Below are 23,393 nucleotides of genomic sequence, written 5' to 3'. Positions count from 1 at the left end.
TGAGTGCTAGGACCACTATCACTACAATGATCAGTGTTCACACCAGACTGTTTTGTTTGTGTGGAGACAAGTGTGGATAGCCCCTGTTACTAATTGTATAGAAGGTTTAGGGGACAAAAAATTCTCTCTTTCTCATCTGTTGCATTGGCAGCAATAAGATATGCTAGAGTAGGGACATAGCCTGATCTATTATAACCTCATAAGCAGCAATGTTAATGCTATAGCATGACAACTCTGGAATAGTTATACAGTTAATATTTTTTTACACCAGAGGCATAACATTTGTGTGATAATGACCTCACAAAATAAACATTATTTCTAAATACAACATGTTCCTTGAAATATGCCAAAGGGGTAGGAACAACCATTTTAATCCTATCAGTTTCCCTTATTAAATAATTCAGTACATGCCTTTCTGCTGTGGTTTTCAGTCATTCTCTTTGATAATGTGAAGTTGTAAACAAATACTATGATACTTTTGGGTTGTATGGTTATCATATTGTGAATTTTTCATATCGCTTCCTGCCTACTTACAGGCAATGGAGAGCATTTCCTGCTTGCACAAAAGGTTCAGCTTCATTATTCTAAGCTGCTGAAATGAATGCTAAAAGGAGAGGAGGAAAAAGCGACGGCCCTTCATATGAAGATGACTTATGTTGCTGTTGTTGCAGTATTGGAACATAAAAAATTTCCCTATTTCTCACTCATGACAACCTCTGGCAACCTCCTTTCCTAAGTAACACACACACACACATACACACACACACCTTCTGTTTTATGCATAACAGTGAGCTTTTCATTCATTGCATTCAGGGTGCATTTAATAGGTTAGACATCACGACGGAGGTTATCGAAGCAATCCGCTCCCTTAGCTGGCAGGCACAAAGCAACCGTGGCAGAGTGTGTGTGTGTGTGTGTGTGTGTGTGTATAAAAAAGGAACAAAGGGAGAGATAAGTTCCCCCCTGTGGCATCCAGTGGAGCGGAGAAAATCTTGAATTTAAATAGTGTGTCTTTCTCAAAGCCATCGTTTTACCAGCACACTGCCCTGTCATTCAGCAATTGTATACCATCAATACAGTACAGATAACAACCTGAACTGATCATTGTGAGCACAGGTATTCTCTTAAAGGTGCAAATAAGATTAATACATTAAGAAGCAAAGGAAAAATACTCTTCAAGCTATATAAGAAAACGGAACTTTTGTCTTTTTGTCTTTTTTTTTTTTTTTTTTACAATAGTGTTGCGGCATATTGAATTGCAGCATTTACTCTTTTCATTTGTATGCTCTTTGACAGCTAAAGGCATTTTGATTTTGTGTAGCCCTGACCTCCTGTGTTTGACCTTGCTCCCAGCGCTGTGTATTGTGCAGTGACCATGTAGATGCACCTATCCTCACGTCCACTCACTGACGACAGACCTTAATTGCACCAAACATATGCAGCTGATCGAGCGAAAAAGCTTAATGGACCCATTGAGACACCCATTAAAGCCTCACGTTTCTCTTTCTGAAAAGAGTGTTTCTTTTTCTTTTTTTTATACACTGTAGTTTTTTTTTTTGGCTTATCTTTTTTCCCTTTTGACCACATCTCCATTTCCCAGATCTTGGTGTGGATCTAAATGAAATCATTGACGACTCAGTATGTGTGTGTGTATGTGTGTGTGGGTGCGCGTGTGTGAGTCTGACACATTTGTTGAGGCATGCTAAAATACAGCGGTGAGCCATCTGCACCATTCTTGCATCTCACCATGGAAGCACACACTCATACACACTCATACACACCGGCGCACCCAGTAGTGCTAAACATAGGCTGAGCTAAAGTTGAACTGTCATGGGAAACAGTGAGCGACAGTGATGGAGAAGACAGTGGGAAGGACAGACAAATAGAGACAGTCTTTGTGTGACCTCGTTACGAGCAGGTGTGTGAGTGTGTGACATTAAGGCATTGAGGGAGTGTAGGAAATAAAGACAGAGGAAAAGAGACAAAAAGAGACAAAACATGAAATAAAAGGGTAAGGAAGTGAGGGAGAGCAAGAGAGAAAGTAGGACAGAGTAATGTACTGGAGAGAACTGAGCTGTGCACTTGCGTGTGTGAGTGTGAGTGTGTGTGGATTGGCGTAGGTCCAGCTGTTGGAGCAGAAGCAGATACTAAACACACTGATTGCCACAGTGAACAGGCTTTTATCTCCACAGTAACCATGCTTAATGGAGAGACTGGACTGAAATGATGAGCAGCAGTGCAAGCATAATGCTACAGCTAATAACTACTGACTGACCATAAGTGTAGTCTTAGTAAATAGATTATTGCATGCTCATTTTCGACAGTAACATCAACCATTATAAATCAGATTCAACACAGCCTTGCACAGTAAGCTTTTAAGCACTTGTAAGCACTTTATCATGGTCAGGGGTGACGATGGATCCAGAGCCTATCCCAGGAACACTAGGCGTGAGGCAGGAATAAACCCTGGATGAGAGGACAGTCCATCACAGGGCACCTGACAAACACATAAACATTCACACATAAGGACAATGCGCCTACACACATGTGTTTTGGGAGGTAGGAGGAAACCGGAGAACGTGGAGGAAACCCATGCAGACATTGGGATAATATGCAGAGAATTTCCAAACAGACAGTGACCCACGCTCCCCACTGCACCACTGTGCCTCCCCAGTAAATATCTATATACACTAAATTAGTAGATATTAGTCACACACAAATTAAACATTAAGGCTCATATATTTGACATTTACATATTTTTCCGTAAATCACCACTCTATAATTGTCATCAACAACATGGTGAATGAAAACATCATAAAGTAGACAGCAGGACAAATTACTTTTTCCATTTTTCCCCAGAAGTTTGATGATTTTAAAATTAGTCAATATTGACCTACTTTTGTATTGTTAGTTATCCCAATATATCTATTTTCATGGGAAATAATTGTCATTTCTGTCTTAGAAAAAATAATAATGCTCTAAAGACAACATGAAATTTCAGTTTAGTAGGGTTAAAGAAGTTGTTTGTAATTTTTAGAGCCCTCTGCTGCTTGTAAGGAGTATTGCAAGCGCAGTGAAAGCATTGACAACACACCCCGTTCTGCAACCCTAAGTTGAAAAAACATATGTTTCATGGGTTGCCTTTTGGGGGGAAAAGGCAATGATTAACAACTCTATTCTAAATGGGGGTGAGGCTAATTTCTGGGCCAGAAAACTTTAACCTGAAATGAAGAAACTGTCCATTGTATTGTATAATAATATTCACAGTTAATAAAGTTAATAAAATCACAGTTTGTTTAAGGGGGTGTTTACAATGATATGATTATTACAGGTCTAGAAACACTTTTAAAATGATAAACTGTACATTTAAGTGTTGAGTATTCACTTTATATTATGTGTCTGCTTGTCTTAGGCAACCAAACTGTGTGTGTGTTTTATTTTTTAATGATTAGAAGAAGTATATTTATCTAGTAAGTGGCACTTTGTTTGAGCATGAATGTGTGTGTGTGTGTGTGTGTAAGTGAGAGGGTGAGAGAGAGAGAGAGAGAGAGAGAGAGAGTGAGAGAGCGTGTGAGACAGGGAATGGGGGGCAAGTTGGGCATAAGGGGATGTTAATAAATATGACGCTTGACCTACTTCCAAAACAACACACATCAACACTCAATCTCTCTCTTTCTCTCTCTCTCTGTCTCTTTCCATCTCTCTCTCTCTCTCTCTCTCTCTCTCTTTGCCTTTCTGTGTAGCCTGGAGTTGGCAGCTTGTGCCATCCTTTATGCCAACTATCCACTGCTGCCCAACCACATTCTGTCTAACACAGGCCGACAGACAGACGCGCACATGCAAACACACACACACCAGACACACTTACAGATGTATATAGAAACACGTGCAGCAAAAGCCATTGTACATTTATTAGCACAGAAAAAAATGGCTTGGAATGCGTCTTTAAAAAAAAAAAGAGGAGAAAGAGAAAAAGAGGAGCTGAAAAAAGTAGAGAAGATTTGTTACACATAAAAACAATTTCTGGTAGAAGCATTTCCTTGAAGAAAAATCCAGCTAGAACCAGCTTATAATGCCTGTTTTTCAGCATGGTTAGAATACTAACCCTGTACCATCTCTAACTCTCTCACTCAAACATACACACACCTGATAGTGTTGGTGCCAGGCCAGTGTTAACTTGGCAGCGCAGTTGGTTTATTCACCATTCATTCAAGCTGCAGCTGGGTTCAGGCGTGCAGTGCTGGGAATCGAAACTCACACAGAACTTGAGCAGAACCCACACACTCATATCATCAGTCCCACTCTAAACATTCATACCACTAGAAGTGCCTTCATCCTATTAGTGCAGCTTACTGAGCTCAGGCTTAACGGAGCATTTGGTGAAGCGCTGATTAACACTGCTGTAAAAAAAAACCCCAAAAAACAAAACTAAACAAAAAAAACGCTATGGTTTCACACACTGGAGATCAATTTATCTTAGTGTATCAGTTTAGTACAGTGGAGTACTGCTACTAATGTAACGGATTTATCCTTGTTTCCCCACTGGACGCTAGTTTGTTTGTGCTGCTCCTAAAACAGCCCCTTCATCATCCTGGAACCATCTCTCATGCCATCTGTATTCCTCCCCCTCTCCTCAGGGCAAGGTCAGCAGGGACACACAATACACACACACACACACACACACACACACACATACACACACACATATGCACATCCAGTCTCATCCACTGGCCTCAACTGTGCCTGTGGTTTGAAGTCACAGAATGATAAAGTACCCTGAACTCAATAACTTAGATTTTTTCATTTGTAAATGGCTAACTCTTTCTGGATGGCAGATATTGCAGACATAAATTCATATTTGGCTCAAATTTGTTAACAGAAGTATTCAGATTTTGTCAGTAATTAGTGAAGCGTTATGCTTAGAATGTCATGTCATGAAACGAGCTCAGTGTTCTACAGGCTAATGAGGAGGACATGCTACCTGGAGACAATTAGCCACAAAGCCTGTGTGCTAAACTAGCTAGCTCATTTAGCTAAAAGTGTTATGATATCTTTGATAGGTTTAGATACTGTTACATAAATATACAGAAATATGACCATACACATAAAAACTCAGCTACTGAAACCCCATATGTGTCTGCCTGTGATGAAAACGAGCTGGTACACTAGCAGTTAGCTAGCTGACTAGCGAGTACCAAGGATTGTTATGGGACTCCCAGTATTTTTTATTATATTTTTTTTAAAATATTTTTTTAAAAATAGTTTCTTGGGCATGTAAAAGGAAAAGAAAAAATCTATTATTCTATGTAGCTGAACCTTTAAGGTTAAAAATGAACTGTTCAGGATTACTGTAATTACACTATAATGGTGTTTCCTTTATCATAATCATTATTGATCTCTTTCCCCTCAACCCTGTTTGTTGGTCTGAGTGAATCCTCTCTTCCCCAGTTTCTGTCCACTAGCTGGACTGACACACACACACCCACACACACACGCACACACATACACACACACCGCCTGTGTGACAGCTCAGGCAGCCAGCCTTTGTGTTCAAGGGTGACCACCTACAGAGGAGACGAGGAGCGTCGTTCCCATGAAGCCCTCCTGAGGGTTAGAATTGGATATGTCGCAGTAGGGTGTGTGTGTGTGTGTGTGTGTGTGTGTGTGTGTGTGTGTGTGGACCAGTATATGGGACACTGAATGGTTCAGGCTTCAAGAGAAATACAGAAAGAAATCTGTGTTCACAAAGAGTCTAATCTTACCACTAAGAGTTTTCCTAAGTGGCCCTAAAAGTTCTTAACTAAGAGTTTGCTTCTTTTAAAACCTATTCAAGAAACTGCTAAAGGAACGTTTACTAAGGAATTCCTAAGCTAAGAGAGAGGGCGGGGTTGACCCCATTGCCACGGATTCATGAATGAACAGTGGTGGTGATTGGCTGATGTGCTAGTGGGGTTGTGATAAACTCCTAAATTTAATTCCAATTCAATAACATATTAGGTTATAATAACATAATGTCGCATAACAACACACAAATGAAAGTTCACTGACTTAATACATGAAGCAAAACCCAAATTACATAATATGTTTAGCTAATTGTCAACATATGCATGTGTCATATTATATATTAACAAGAGGGTTAATTTACATATTGAGTAATGATAACAGTCCTCCTATGCAGCTGACTAAAGCAGAGACTGACTGAGAATTTATAAGTACTGCTTCTTTCACCAACAACACAATCACTCTTTTAAAAAAGCTTGTCATTAAATATTGTAAACAGATTAACTTATATAGTAGAATAGTGGCTCGGGTTCGATTCCCAGCCAGGGAACCAACCCTAGCCATTGGGGTTGCAAACAACAGTGCACTCCCAGTGCCGGTCCCAAGCCTGGATAAAACTGGGGAGAGTCGCATCAGGAAGGGCATCCGGTGTAAAAACTGTGTCGAATCAAATATGCAGACTAATGATCCGCTGTGGCGACCCCTAACGGGAGCAGCCGAAAGAAGAAGAACAACAATAACTTGATTGCACTGATAGGATTGTTCATGATTCGGTCTTGGTCGGTACCGGTTCAGTGAACAGTTACCTTTAGCCAGATAGCTAGCCTGCTGTTTGTGAGTGAATACGTTGACTAATCTTTGTAGATTGCTAAGTGCAGTAACATGTAATCTGGTTAAATAGAATATTATTAGCCAGTTCATTTAGCTCGTGTGTGATAGCCTGTTTGCTCACATTAAACAATGCTAAAATATATGCATACTGCAGTAACAGGGTGTCCCGAAACTGTAAGCATGAGCAGTTCATCCATGTCTAGTCTTCCAAAAAGATATGACTCCATCCAAGGATCTTGTTTTCTACTGGTGCATGCTTCCAAGATGGGCGGATATGTTGGGTTAGAGTTCATCTAGTGAATTGGCTTTCATCGCCTTGTGGATTTTATTCACATCTGTTTTAAGTTTTAACAGGTTTATCTGCTTTGTGAATCACTCTTAGGTTGAAAAACCTAATAAACTTACAGTTAGGATAAAGGTTGTTTAACCATATCCAGTTTCCCTGGGGAATAAATATGAGGTTGCACACATGTAAATACCTTTGTCATCCATAACCATGGGGAAAAACTTTCAACACAAAAGAGACTAGGAATGAGCCACACAGGCACATGAGACTATGAGCTAGCTCATGATTTTTGTTGAAAATATAGGCGATATTTAAAAGACGATGTGAACAACCTTACAAAAACAAAAGGATTTGAGCAGGAACTGAGAGAGTTTGAATTTGAGAGAGACTTTATGCAGAAGTTATATTAGAAGTTACCTGCATGTCAAACATCTCTATTAAGCAATCATTTCAGTAGATAAAAAACAATAAAGTATCTTTATAATGTTATTTAAACCTTACTTCACTATAGCTTTACTGGGTGTTTCAGTGCTTTTCTCCATCTCCATATGATCTATCTAATCTATCACACACACACACACACACACACACACACACACATTTCCCTGATGTCAACGGAAAGATTAATACTCTGAGACATTTTTGCTGCAGGTAAGAAAGCATAACAGCTACTCTACACACACATACACACACACACACACACACACACACAGCCTCTCTCTCTCTCTCTCTCTCTCTCTCTCTCTCTATACATATATATATATATATATATATATATATATATATATATATATATATATATATATATATTTTTTTTTTTTTTTTTTTAAACTGAAACATTGATTACACCACAACACCACAACACAAAACCTGAAGTACAAACAAAAATATAATATATGAAAGGGGCAGAAATATAATGTAGATATAAGTGCAGATGTGTTTACACTGTATCATTCATATATCAGAGGATTTATTGCGCATGACGGTAATGACGCTTGGTTTAAACAAGGGCAGTTTGCTTTTTTATAAACACTTTCCTCACATTCCTTATGTGTGAGATTATGATTGAGTAATGCTGCCTGGTTTTCTTTTACTAATGGAATAACATGATAACATAATACGTTTACACATCTGACAGCAGCTTACAACAACTCCATCTCTATTTTCTCCCTCTCTGTCTCCAGAGACAATGAGTTGTTTAAAACACACTTTTCACAATGTGGTGATCTACACTCAATCCTCCTCTGGTTCTCACCCTGCAGGAACTATCAGCAGCACTCCAGCACTTCCTTCCTCTAAACCGTGTGTGTGTGTGTGTGTGTGTGTGTGTGTGTGTGTGTGTAAACTAGCACACAATGATGGGGGGCTAAGGGCTAAACATCACTCAGCGCTACAGTTTGAGTTGCAGCATGCTTTCCCAAGACTATATTCACACGCACATATGTATACACACACACACACACACACACACACAAAGGTGAATTCGGATGTAACTTCTCACACATTTTGATAACAGTCTTTTCAACATGCTGTAGACTGTCTCCAAATTTGAGAATCATTTGTCACTAATCATTTGTACATTCTGTGTTGTAGAGTCTGAGCTGGGCAATAAACAAAAATATGCTAAATTATTTAAAATGTTAGTACATTTTTCGAGATTTAATTAGGAAAATTACAAATTTACTTTATTCTACACATGTGCATGTATAGGAAATGAATCTATTATTTCAATCTATTTAAATAAAAAATCATTTTAAAGATTTAAAGCCACGCCTCCTGTCTATTTTCATTGATTTCAGCAAAGAAATGACTGATATATCATCAATGTCAGTAACATCATCAATGCAACAAATTGATCTTGGTGTTTGTAAAAATGACCCAGCTCTAATACATACATGCTTTCTATTTCCAATATTTCCACCTTCTATTATTTTTCTTTGTCTCTATTTGCTTCTGCACCTCCACCCCCCCCCCCCCATCCCACTCCTCTTTCCCTTGCTGTCATGCTCCTGTCATGACCTTGTGTACACAAACATGCAGATGTTGTGAAAGTGTGTTAGGATTACAGCTGCCAAAATAAATCACTTCTGTAGACACACACACACACACACAGTGTCTACTGGAGGGATGCCAGTGTTTCAGTAATCATGCATGTTATTGTGGATATAACACACATGATACAGATTATTATCATCCATCTCACACACACACACACCCACAATCCACATTGAATAAGTCCCAGCAACAGAGTGTAATACAGAAGAAGTATTAATAACGTACACATTGCGCCTGATGTGATCCATAGATATGAGAGGGTGGGACAATAAATAAACTATTACCCATGTTGGTATAATGAGTATCATTATTATAATCTCACGGTTATAGATCTTGACTTAAAACTAATCTAGAAAGTGGGTGGGAGTGTATGATTTAAATGGATCTCACATGCTCACACAGCAGGATAAATGGGCTGTGCATCTCACAGAGCTGGTGTGGACTGAAATGGTATTTACACATAATCGTAACAAATAATCCAATACCATGCTGCTATATGCCAGAAGCCTAGTGTACAGTGCAGTGCTATTGAACAGATGACACCTTGCTCATAATTCAAGGTGCAATTCATGGCATCACATGCTCATTTTTAATGACTGCTCTTACTGATACCGCTCTGAGTGCTCAGCTCAGCCACCCCCTCACGCTCGCTTTTAAAGATCAGGTTTAAACTTCATAACATCTTAAACATAAACCTTAGCATGAGGAACACACACAGCACTAAATAACGGGCTCCTGAGTGGCGCAACAGAAACACGATCGCAATACCATCAGTGTGGAAGGGGTGGAGTTCTAACCAAGTAATGACACTAGCCAATTGTAGGTGTGTGTGAGCTCATGTATGCGGAAGAGGGCAGACAGCTTTCCTATGAGTGTGTTCTGCTGCCAAGATGTAGTTGGCTGGCTTCAACTGGCCTCAATTTCAAAACGTGTGTCTCGAATTAAGCACGTTTTATCCTTTACCGTCCTCAGCTTCTAGCCTGTCATATGAGAGAACTGGCTGGTGGGTGGGAATTAGCCAAGATTAAAATGAGGAAGAACCCCGGAGCTAGAGCAAATGTTCAATGACACCTCTGATTTTTTTTATTACTAAGTAGGTTACATCAGGATCAGTAATGATGAGTACCAAAAACACGTACTTATACTCTGTCGGAAAAAAAATTGGTATTGATGCATCCCTAGTTAAAATGGAAGCCTATCTGTTTTGTGAGACGGGCGACTAAAAGACGCTTCACAAACACTTCTCTGTGTGACCTGCAAAGACTGGATTCAACACGCTGGCTGTTAATTTAACTCAATAGTCATTAATCCAACACTGGACTTTTTTGCTGTGCCATGTAGGAAGGAAGCGCTATAAAAAAACAAGCACCCCATTGTAGATCTGTGTGTGTGTGTGGGTGTGTTTGTGTGAGGATGTGTGTGTGTGGGTGTGTGTGCGTGTTTTCCATAGCCAGCAGATTCAGCAGGCACACAAGTCTCTGCTTGACACCTCTGTCTTATTAGTAAAGAGAAGACGAGGAAATCCTGGACCCCTCGGTTTGAGAGAAAGAAAGACCCCAACCAGCCCTGTAGCTCCAACTGCCCCATCAAAATCCCCCCTCTCTTCTTCCCTTCTTTCTCTCTCTGTCTGTTTTGAGTGCGTTTTCACCTTCCCTCCCATTTCCTTTCTCTTGCCCCCTTTTCTCCTCCATTGTTCCTTTAGTAAAGCATAGCAGTCTTTAATGAATTAGGTTCATTGTGAAGAATGTGTGATTGAAAAATATTCTCTCGCTCTCATTCTCTCTCTCTCTCTCTCTCTCTCCTGTTGTGTGATTCAGTACTCAGCAGCACCACACACATGCTTTCATTTGCTAAATTGGTTGGGAGATTTTGCATGCCAAGGTCTGAGGTTTTTGCGCCCACGGGGTGAGGACTGACAGATGTCCAAACACATAAACACACAACACACTCCGTCCTCACTTCACTTTCAGACACGTTTCTCTCGTCAAGTGGAAAAGGATAAGTATTGTATCTCTGTCAGTTTATTTCTCTCTCTATCCCATTATCGTATTATATCCTCGTACTGAGCGCCAGAACACATCCCAACGACTCAGCAGGCACTCATAGACAATAAAATATGCACTTATTAGCACTCTCATCCTGAATACAGCAATTTAATGACTAAATAGGTCATTACAGCAATTATTAAAGAGAAGTGCTTGTGCTTTACTGGAGAGCGCACATGAGTAGCGTTAGATAAATCAATTTCTCTGAAGGATATAGCTTTTTTTTTTTTGGTTGGAAACTCTTTAATTATGCATGGCCTACTTTTGTCCATATGCTCATATAACAAGGGTGTGAGAAATGAACATGCTTGTGTGATTCCTTCACACACACACACACAAACACACACAAACACACACACACAGTCCTGTGTTTGACTCCCAGACCACAGGCACACCCCTGTCTCTCTGTGAGCCAATGAGTGTGCAGGATGGAGACTACCCACAGTCAATGACCTCACACTCAGAACTGCCAAGTACTAACCACGATGTTATGACTGAACCCTCGCCGCATTGCACACGTCCCTCTCTCTCTCTCTCTCTCTCTCTCTCTCAGTCACTCTTTCAGCACTTGTAGTCCGTAGTCTTTCAGAACAATAAGTACTTGTGTGGGTGAACACTTTGTGTTTTGACCTACAGAGCATGCTGTGCGTGTGTGTGTGTGTGTGTGTGTGTAGTTGTGTGCTCCAGCATTAGATACCTGTATATATTACATAAGTGTCACAATATAAGAAAAAATGCACAAGGAGGAGGAGAAAAACAAGACTTGTCAGATATCAGAACCCTTCGTAAGTGTTATAGAATATTTTAAATATTAATTAATTAATAGCAATTTTTTTATTAGATAAAACTCTATTCCCTATTTCCCTATTCTCTGTCTTTTTTTTTTTTTAATTAAAAATCAACATGTTGAATTTCCATAGCAAACTGGCCAGGACATATTTTAGCACTCTTTTATACAATCTATTTTAAGGCACAGTGACATCAACCACAAACTAAACTTCTACTGGTTACACCAACTATACAAAAATGTGGAATTCTTAACACATACATACCACAGCAGTATACTGTATATTTGATTTAAGGATTCAAACGAACGTCTGTCCTCAGATCAGTAATGTGTATCTTCTGTGTGTTAATACACATATAGCACTGATATAACAAACAACAACTTGAAACTAAGCAGATATTAAATGATGGAAAAAAGAAGTTAATGAACTGTTGTACATGGGTCACACACACACACACACACACACACTAGTCAACAGTCAAATATCATCCCCAGTCCAGCATTAGTGTTGAAGAATAAAAACATTCAGTAAAAACGAGCAACAAGAGACTGAAAACTCATTTAGTTTCACCATTTCTCTCTCTCTCTCTCTCTCTCTCTCTCTCTCTCTCTATTTATCTCTCTTTGCCCTCTATCCATCACTTTCTCTGTGGGATGCCTGAGAAAAGGCTTCTGATGGAAAGCAAGGAAAGACAACAAGAAATGAGTGCCTGTCAGGCAGAATGAAGGAAGAGTAGAAAATATGACAGGGAGAGAGAGAGAGAGAGAGAGAGAGAGAGAGAGATGAAACAAATCCACAGAAGTCCAATGAAGCATGCAGAAAAGAGACTGAATCAGAGCTAACACAGGAGAAACTGCATGAGTGTGTGTGCATCTATATGTGTGTGTTTGTGTCTTTGAATACTGGATGGCTCCTGTCAGGAAAGTGCCTTCGTGCAGAACAAATGCAGCAGTAGAGCAATCTCAGCTCTCTGATGGATGGCCTCATAAGTAACAAGGACACACACACGCACACACACACACACACACTGAAAATACCATATATTCTCTCTACATTTATAAAAAATTATATTTCGTCCATTATAAGGGAAAGTAATGTCCAAACTATCACATCAGTGACTCAATCAAAACAGCGTAATACTAGAACACACACACACACACACACACACACACACATACACACAGCAGATACTACTCGAACTCGAACGTTCATAATATTTATGTATTCAAGGGTAAAAATGTTTAACGTACTGTTTTCTACTTCAAATCTACTGAAACATGAATGTCCTAAACTTTTTATCTCTCAATAAATGTAGTAATAATTAAATATAAAAACAAAGTGTGTCAAATTATGTAGGTTCTATATAGATTCCACTGTGTAGGTTCTACACAGTTACTATCTTATACCCTAGGTAGGGAACATATATAGTGAATACAATGCCATTTGAGATTCAGCTTCACTGTGTCAATTATTCTGCTGAATTTTTTTTAATTATATATATATATATATATATATATATATATATATATATATATATATATATTTTTTTTTACAAATTTAAATTACAAATATTTGAAGCTTCTATCTAACCATTCTGTGATTTTAGAATATTGAGCCATACAAGTGAGGTCAAAGCTGATACTTAACTTTACATTTTCAGATACTGTTAATTAAGATTTCAAAGTAAAACTTATCACATATGTTCAATGGCATGTAAATAACAAATAGACAGAACTTTAGAAGCACCAGGTCTCAAAATATCAGCTGCAGGAAAATAATGTTGGTTTATTAGAAATAAAACTGAATCAGACATAATGAAGTTCAGGCTGAAATGATATGAATGCCTTATGATTTTTTTTTTTTTTGCTTAAGCAAGTTTTTAGCTTCTGTGGTTTATGAAATATGAATGCATAGTGTAGCTCTACTGTTACTACTGTTAATGTTTGCTCTGTCTGTGACTGTATAAAATTAAAGGCTTGTAAATACTCAAATGCAACCCACACACACACACACACACAAATGCAGTGAATGTTTGTCTGAGAGATACTAAACACACCAGAGAGACTCCACTGCTGGAGTCCGGAGTCTAGACTAAACAGGAATTTGTAGTATGACGACAACAGAGAGAGAGAGAGAGAGAGAGAGAGAGAGAGAGATACTATAGTGCTGAGAACTGATTTCTGTTTTCCTGTTTTTCTGTTACTTTCTCTCACTCACTCTTTTTACTTCTGTTTTTAGCCGTTCATAATTTCACATTTCTATATCAAAGAGAACACACACATATTGTTTTTGAAACAGTAAAGCAATGTTTCTTATCCAGATCATAAAATAACAGGACCCTAGTGAATTGCTGTGTGTGTGTGTGTGTGTGTGTAAGAACCAGGTCCCAGAAGTCAGTCGCCAAGTTGTTCAGTCTGCCTGTCCTCTGTCTGTCTCTGCACATCCGCCCCCTCTCTGTCCCTCTCTCAGCCTTTTCCTTCACACGCTCTTCTCTCTTAACTATGAGAATTCTCGGTCTGATTTCTTCCCTTTCATTTTCTTAGTTTCTTTTGTAACCACAGAAATACAGTTTAATGACCTACAGTGCCCACCTGCCTGACACTACATCTGCTGGGTTTGGCTGTGAGATACTACAATAAAATGATATAATATTGATGTAAGTATTGATGTAATGATAAATGATGTCAAATGAAAATGGTGCTAACTCAAAACAGACACCTGGCAGCGCACGAAATGTCTGAATGGGCCGCCTACCTCCACAGCCATTGGCCAGTAATGTCGGCTAGATGGGAGAAATTAGCAGGAGCTTCCACTCTGTGATGAGGAAAGACACTAAGTTGGACTGCACATTACTATAAGTAGTGAAACTCAGCACTGTAATGGAACCTAGTGGTATGCATTTCTTATCAGGGGCTTGGTGTCATTTTTCTCTTTCAAGTCAACTTAAAGAAAAACTCCATTCTGAATCACGCATATTTGTGGTGTGTTTAGCAATTCATGGGCTAGTTTGTTGGTCGGTGCTGTATTTTTGTTAATCCTGTGAAAAGATAGCTGCTGTGTGTCACTCTGATGTCATGGGGGACATTTCTATCTCAGCTACAATGGTGTTTAATAGGAGAAAAAAACTTCAGTGATCTCAAAAGTGATAATGATCATGTTTGGTCATGTTGTTAGCTACTAAAAACAAATGAGCAACAGTATCTTTTCACTCATCATTTTTCAGTGATGTTCAATGTCATATTCATGAGAAATCCAACATAGAAATAGGGGAGATAAAATCCGGAATGCAGTGCAGCTATACGACACACCTTCGCTGACCAGCTCGGTTCGGCTAGTCAGCGATAGACGAGATATCATGCACAATGCTGAAGGAGGACAGTAGAATTAGCATGAAAGTTGAAACTTTGGAACCTGATCTGTTTGAGCAGAGTGTACAGATGAGGAGGTGAGAGAGCTGGAAAGACTAAAGGACTAAAGCGCTGCTGCATCAGTCTCTTTAGGTAGAGATGAAGCCACTATCAACAGCTGGTCGAACATCATGATGCGTAACGCAGTAAACCGATAGTTAATAACCGAAACCAGACCAACATGTTGACATTTTAGACACCATCAGGTATCAGATATTGATTATATGGTGAATTTTCCCTTTTAATGTGCTTTATCTTGAGGAAACATGTAGCTAACTAAAGTGTGGGTTCTACGCTGTCCTCCGGAGATGAGGTGACACTGAAAACTGCAATGTCCTTGTCTCAACTGAAGCGAGGCTACCATTTTGTTTGGACAGACAACAATGAAACATGCACTTTTACCTATTTCTGCTTGCTGTTTACTACCTCACCTGTTGCCCCCTCCCCCACCCCCATCCCCCCAACACCAACCTGTTTGATGGACAACAGAGAACCACTTAGTGTTTAGAAAAACCAAAAATGTTCCAGAAATTTTGATAAAGCTTCAACCAGACTTCAGTGGAAAAGTGTTGATAGCGGTAGCCTGCTAAAATATGTGTGATACATACCACTGAGGCTGAGACTAAACCTCCTAAACTCCAGGGAAGTGCGGCTGTACTCCAGGGAATTACTGGATAATAAGCTGTATGAGTTAGAAATGTAAAGGAGCATCAAAGGTTAAAATGATGCCATGCAATAAATTATATATTAAGCCATGGTTTAAACATTAATGGAGTCTTGGCAGTTAATTAATACATTCTTATTACATGTGCTGTTAGATAGGAGAGAAACCATGAAGAACATACAGGGTCCTCTATCTGTCTATCTGTCTGGCTGGCTGTCTCTCTCTCAATCTCTCTCCTTCTCTCTTTCTCTCTCTCTCTCTCTCTGACACACACACACATACACACAACTAAAGTTACAGGTCCTCAAATCACTTTTCAGAGACGTTTAAAGTGCTTGAGCTGAGAGGAGCTCAAAACAAGGTTACTCTCTCAACTCCCTGCTGAGTCGGTCCGTGTGCGTGCGTGTGTGTGTGTATGAGTGTGTGTGTATGAGTGTGTGCGGGTGTGTTAGGGGAGGGTGCAGGCATGCAATATTTTTTCTCTCTGCTCTGTCTCCATGTCTCAACCCCTCCCCCTTTTAGCCTTGGAGGAAGGACATCAACATAGAGAGAGAGACAGAAAGAGAGAGAGAAAGAGAGAGAGAGAGAGATAGAGAGAAAGAGAGAGAGAGGGGGAGAAAGAAAGAAAGAAAGAAAGAGAGAGGACAAGAATCACAGGATGGGAAGGGGGTGGGGGACAAGGTATTAGAAATGGTGAAAGAGAACTGAGGTCAAAGTTTGTGTGTGGGTGTGTGTGTGTGTGTGTGTGCACATGTGTCCTTGTTTCCTTCCTTTTCTAACTTCTATCCTCTCTGCACCAGAGTTAGCCTCACTTTCACTGCCTAACACATAACAAACACACTCAGTGCCGCCTCTGCACCCAGTGCAACTGTTCTTCACTGATAGTTGGATTACAGTTGCTGGTGGTGGAACTGTGCACACACTGACTGAACACACACACAGAGGATACAAGCAGACCAGCAGGCAGTGAATGTGCACAGTCAAGGGTAGGAAGGGCAAAAATATTCTTGTGAAGCTTCATAAACAGCATTAATCACACACAACCACACAAGCACACGCACACACACACACACACACACACACACACACACACACACACACACGCACACGTAGGCCAATCTGTCATAACAAGGCAGAAAGGACGGCAATAAGTTAGGGAAAGAAGAACTAATAAGGCAGCACAGGTGAAAGATGGATGGTAAATATTAAAAAGCAACAAACTGTTGTTTCTGCATGTGGGCGAGAATGTACTCTTTATGATTCCACTCAGCCTGAAGGGATGAAGATGAACAGACAGAGATAAAGAGAACAGATAAAGACAAGCTCACCTCTGTTCTGTTCACACAGAGGCACAGACTTCCTTTACAAACCGCCAGGCTTGACATGCAAACCTCAGCCAGAGTACACGGCTGAGAGAGAGAGAGAGAGAGAGAGAGAGAGAAATGCAGACAAAGACGTAGGGAGGAGGGGATCCCCACTTCAGTAAACAAATCCGAGAAAGCATCTCCTGCTGGGAAAACGACTGCATTCTTGTAGAGCTTTCACAAAAACACCTCAATAACGGTTCAGTTCTTCTTCATGTCTTCCTCTTACTGTAAATAGATGTGGAGGTCATCAGCTTGTGATGTGCATCACTTTCAGTTTTTACAGGCAACTTTCACTGGGCTGTGTTTACACAGCGTTTATGTATGCATTACATGCCTTATATAAGTTGACCCATTTAATCCCGCCAGTCACAATTTCACCTTTTGTAATGAGTTTTAAACTTCTAAGCGCTGTTGTGTGTGTGTTTGTGTGTGTGTGTGTGGAGGGGGTTTGTTTTAACTGAAAGACAAGCTATAATATAAATTATCAGTGTGTCTTGATTTCATGCAAATGTTTTCATGTGGGTAGTGTAATTAGCCACATGACCACATGGCACGTCTATCAAACATATATCTGGCAAAACAAATGTCTGCATAGGAAATCCATAATAGGAAGTAAAACCTGTCACACCACAGGCTCAATTACCGTATTTGGTAGATATAATCTTTAAATGGTCAATTACTGATATTGTAATAAGACTGTACTGCCGTATTTATACAATTCTCACCGGAGATGTAAACATATTAACATTCACATCATAACATAGCTGCACTGTAATTACCTAATCAGCTACTGACTATCCTGATTACCTACAGTATATATAACACTAATTTATAATGTTGACACTGTAAGTGCAACCAAAAAATTTATATATATATATATATATATATATATATATATTCATTTTAAACTTCTCTTTAATTTTGAAAAGATTACAACTATGAACAAAAATCAAACATATTTTCTCACTAACTTTTCCTACACAGTTTGTGCTATTGTCCATATGGAGAAAAAAATTGGTTAATATTCTATTTAATATTCTATTTTCTAAGTATCTAAGGGATAGAAGTCCTATCAATGTGCATATGTGTGTTTAGACTTAACAGGTTTGTTCTCTCTCTCCCTCCCCTCATGTCAGAGGGGCCTCTTTAAGCTTGCAGCCATGCCTGCCAAAGTGCTGCCCCCACCTCCTCTAAAATTCATTATCTTTTATTGGAGTGATGAAAGAGGGTTACTGGGCTCAAAGAGGTGGACTGTGTCTTCAAACAGAGCGCCAGCCTGTGACAGACAATGCTGCGGCGGTACTTTGAAACTCTATACACACACATTTACACACTCACACTCTTTCTCTCGTTAGTGCCTGTCTAACACACACACCCATCAAGAGGCACCCTCTCATTCTCTCTTTAATGCACACAGATTATCACATCATTTCTCCCATTAGCCTGTGCAAACACACGCGCAGGCATAAACCCACACACACACACACACACAGAGTTATGACAAAAGGGATATAATACTTGCTAAAGAGAAACACACTTACAAACAATACAGAGAATGTAGACAAATATATAGCCTAACACAAAAGTTCAAGTTATTTCTATGGATCTTTTTTCATAGAAAATGAACTGGGCCAGCATATATTACAAATACTGAGTAAAAGGTTTCCTCTCTTCTTTCTTGGCTTTCTAATCCCTCCCCTGTGCTAATGAACTCTTTTTTATCTTTAGAGACCATACACTGTTACATGAAAATGGAACACTGTTGGACCAGTCCTAATTAATATAGATGCACTGTGCATGTGCATTCCATACAAAGACTCACATTCCTCTGCTCTCTGTTCTGTTGTCCTTTCAATTAACCACTGATGCTTCCTAATCCACCAGTCCCCCATTTGCACACACACTGCTATATACACAATCTTTAATGACCCCTTGTACAAGCAAGACACACTGTGTGGTGCCACCCTATCCCTCCCTCCCATCCTCCCTGCCTCATTTCAAATGACCTTTCCCAGTGAGTATGCATTAAACAGTCATACCTAAACCTTAGCAAGCAAGTGGAAAACTACTGAGACATCTTGCTTTCTCTCTCACTCTATTCATATCATGTCATTGGATTATCTATTGGCTACTTCCAGTCAACTGAAATGTTTATATCATGGGCATCAACTCTTTGCTTAAGTCTGTAGACCTTCTAAAACAATGCTTTAGTGTAGGACAAAACAATAAAAATCTGAGTTCCAAAGCCAACATATTCATGTATTGTTGACACCTATCAAGATTATCAGGATTGGTTTTGCATAAATATATGTTGTACTGGTGACCACTGGTAATAGTAATCTACTCTGTTAGTTAGCCTTCGAGAACTTTATCTGTGGCCTTTATTAAGGATATATTGTCTGTCGTGTGTGTGTAAAATTCTGTTGTTTGTTGAAGCACTGTATATCTGTGCCTGCTATCTTTACTTCAATAAACAAATAAATAAACAAAGAAAGTAGAAGTACTCACCTCTCCACAATGGGGTAACATGCTATCTGCCTGCATCCCTCTCTGCATTGTGCGTTGTTGAAGCAGATGTACATGCCCTGTGGCCGATGTAGGTGGTATGGACTGCATGCTGCCATTGTGGAATCCACCCAAGGGAATGGTCCCCATTTTGGAAGCATGAGGCTCAGGATCAAAATGCCGTAAAGGCTTGGTGTTGTTCAGAGAGAAAGTTTCTGGACCCATGTTGCAGGGGGTGCCTTTGCTGAGCTGCATCTGGGCAGATTTTGTCTGTGATTGTTGCATGAGTATTTTGAGACTGTTGCTGGTAGGCTGGCTGGCTGTGATGGCTTTGTAGAGCTGACTGGACATGTTGGGTGCTTGACTATTTTGCGAGTTGAAGGGACATCCCTGGGTGGAAGGCTGGGTTCCAGGCTGAGTTGGACCAGCTGGGCTAGGGTGTTGTTTTTCTGTTCGGTAAGGGGGCGATGGTCTTGTGGAACCTGATGTTGGGGGTATACCACTCAGATAATTTGCTTGGGACCCCTGGACAGCAGAATTTGAGCCTCCAGATGGAGTACTTCCTGGAAGAAGTGAGTTTTGTGGGCTAAAGGGTGGCTGAGCAAGAGCTGGACTGGCAAGCTTTTCTGGTCTATATGGGGGAGAAGGTCCAGCAGATGGGGCTGGAGTTATGCTGGAGATGAGAGAGCTTTGAGGACTCTGGATGCTGCTGGCTGGGCTGAAGGGCTGCTGGTGCGGGGATGAATTGGGAAGCTTGTCCCCTGGCCGATAAGGGGGAGATGGACCAGCCCAGGAGGATCCCTGCTGGCCCAGTGAGGGCAAACCTGACTGAGCTGGTGGTGGCCCTCCACTGCTGGTGGAGTGGTGCTTACTGTTGGATGCCAACTGCTGAAGCTGCTGGGCACGTGATACTTCACGCCAACCGGAAGTGGACCGGTTGGAAAGTGGAGCTGAAAGCATTGGTGATCGAGCTTGATTCTGGCCCTGGGAGGAAGAAGAAGAAAGGGGTGATGCTGAAAGTGGGGAAGGGACTGGTTTGGATGGATGGGGTAGGGTATAAGGAGCACCAGTTGGACTAGGGCCCATCTGGGGAGACCCTGCCTGGGGAAAACCAGGGGATTGGGTGAGGTGGGCTTCCAGGTGAGAAGCTCTTTGTGGGGAACGTTTTGGAGTTCCACTCCCCTCTGGATGGGCAAAGCTTCCAGCACTACCTGTTTGCTCATCTACCTTGTTTCCTAAGATCTTATCAATGTCCAGCTCAGGTAAAGAAGGGTCTGGGTTCTTTGTAAGCTCATCCAGAATCTCTTGAAGCTCCTGTTCTACAGAAGGAGCTACTGAGTTCCCATTTGGATTATAGGTAGGTGCCAGACTTCCTGAGCCTACAGCAGTTGCTCCAGGGTTAGGCTTAGGAGGCATAGTGTAAGGAGAACCCAAACCATTATTATTACTGTTCAGTCTGTTTCCTTCTAGCCCACTTCCTTGGTTACCCATCCCAGTTCCAGTGGGGAAGGGGTGTTGGGGATAGCTTGGACCCATGGCCAGGGTAACATCCTCAAGGCATAGTCGCTTGGCACTGCCCTGGGTCATTGAGGTTTCAGAGATCCCGTTTACTGAAGCAGCACCATCCACAGCCCCAGTCAGCTTCCTCTTCACTCCTGGCAGCTTAGGGAAGAGAGAGATAACACTGTTAGAAACCACTTCTATTGTATTGCCATTAATTTATACATGTAAAGCTCTGCACAAACATGACATCGGATTACATATGAAGTATCAGACAAGGTACTGGATGAGCAAAAAAAAAAAATGCTATATTACTCAAACAGTGGAGTATCTCATTTAATCACAGAATTCAAACATTTAATATTCCATATTTACAGACAGCAATAAGTATACATGTGTGAGGTATAATCAATGATGAATAGATACTGATCACATCAGCAACTCAGCTGCCTTTCTATTTGTGCCAGAAGAGGGATCATTCATCATACCATTTCCATTATTGCCTCATCTCTTTGTCAGTCTATCACATTTACCCAAGTTCTAAGTCCTGGATCTCTGAAGAGCCCTCTTGGTGGATTAAGACTAAAAAGACACCAATCATAAAGCCCACGCTGACATTCAGAGATGTCAAGATGTTTGCAAACATGCATACCAGGAACAAAACAGAGCGACTATACTATTGTAGCCACATAGCCTAGAAAGGATGCCTACAGGCATAGATAAAGATGTAGCCATTGTACAAGTTGAAAGGAAAAGTTGTGAGGTCAAAATGGTGATAGTGGATTAATTCAGCTGAAGACCAGTTAAAGATGTGTGAAATTGAAGAAAATGGCCTAAGGATACCTTGACTAATGTCATGCTAGAAAGTAGTGTATTTACAGAGGCAACCCACAATCCAGTCGGTGTGAGAAAGAGAGAAGCACAGTGAATGAGTTTATTTAATAATAATAACCACATGATACCATTAAACCTCAATTTCTTAGTACTCTTCCAGAAAGTGTCTCGAAGAGAAAGAACACAAATTTTCAAAGACATTCTTAGCCATTTCCTTGACAGAAAATGCCCACTTTATGCACATACAAGATACAGTATATTCGTATATGCACAGTGTATTCATCTGAATGGAAGAGGTGTGACCCTTGTAATCAACTTCCTAAACACACACACTCTTTCCGTTCCACTCTTCCTCCTCCACCTCTCATCACCCTGTTTTCTCTTTTTTTCCTCAAGATGTGTTTTCTCATAGATTCTAAAACAATAGAATTCAGTCGACACACCTTCCCTGTATCGCCAAGCTGTCTGCAGTGTCCACCCTGCTGTGCTGTGTGTGTTATGTATGTGTGTGTGTGAGAGAGAGAGAGTGTGTTAGAGAGATGGGTAGGATTGTGGGGGCTAGACACGTGACAAAGGGGAAGGGTGTCTGCATGTGTAACAGAATATGAATTACTTCAGCCATCATTTCAGTGTTGCTGTTCTTTCTGTCTCACTCACTCACACACACATATACTTACACACACACACACACACACACACACACGCGCGCGGGCATTCACGCACACGCACACGCACACACACACACACGCACACACATTTTTTCCTCCATGCCAATTTTACTCTAAGCAAACACATCAATACAGACACAGACACATCGATTCTCTTGCTCTCTCCTCCCCTCCTCATCCCCCCTCCTTCTGGATTGGAGGGACATCTTTCATTCGGCAGCAATCGGATTTATCTCATTATGACTGACACCACCATCTGTCACCGCTGAGAGCAGGCATGTGTGTGTGTGTGTGTGTGTGTGTGTGTGCGCATTATAAGGAGAGAGAAAGCACACAGACCTCTCATCCAAACCTTATGATCCTATGCATATACTTTATAATTATGGCTCTTGAGAGATGGCACCGAGAGGTTGTTTTGAGTACCATTATTTCTAGTGTATGTAGGAAAACACACATAAACACACACTACCTCATATGTAAGCAACAGCTTACTGCCATTTTGGTGTCAGTAATGAGTTTGGCTCTGGTTCATTTTTTGCTGAGCGTTTTTGCTATATGACTTGAAGCCCACTTTTTTGTCTACACCAAAGTTCGAAACATGCAAACTAATACTTTTACTCTTGTATCTCCTCGATTCACCTTCCAGCAGTCTGGAGTGCTGA

The 23,393-nt window shown here is 40.6% G+C and overlaps 1 protein-coding gene across 1 annotated transcript in view; it reads right to left on the bottom strand.

Annotated features, from left to right (window-relative positions):
* si:ch73-211e3.1 (mastermind-like domain-containing protein 1) overlaps positions 1-23,393 on the bottom strand; it is a 67,512-nt gene that overhangs the window by 5,028 nt on the left and 39,091 nt on the right. The window contains exon 2 of the mRNA XM_026936021.3: positions 19,733-21,391. Within this exon, the coding sequence (XP_026791822.1) occupies positions 19,733-21,391 (1,659 nt within the window). The remainder of the gene's footprint in view (positions 1-19,732; positions 21,392-23,393) is intronic.

Source organism: Pangasianodon hypophthalmus, chromosome 4, assembly GCF_027358585.1.
Source record: "Pangasianodon hypophthalmus isolate fPanHyp1 chromosome 4, fPanHyp1.pri, whole genome shotgun sequence".
NCBI lineage: Eukaryota > Metazoa > Chordata > Actinopteri > Siluriformes > Pangasiidae > Pangasianodon > Pangasianodon hypophthalmus.
The sequence above is the reverse complement of the archived record's forward strand: the minus strand, read 5'-3'. Positions and strand labels throughout refer to the sequence as shown.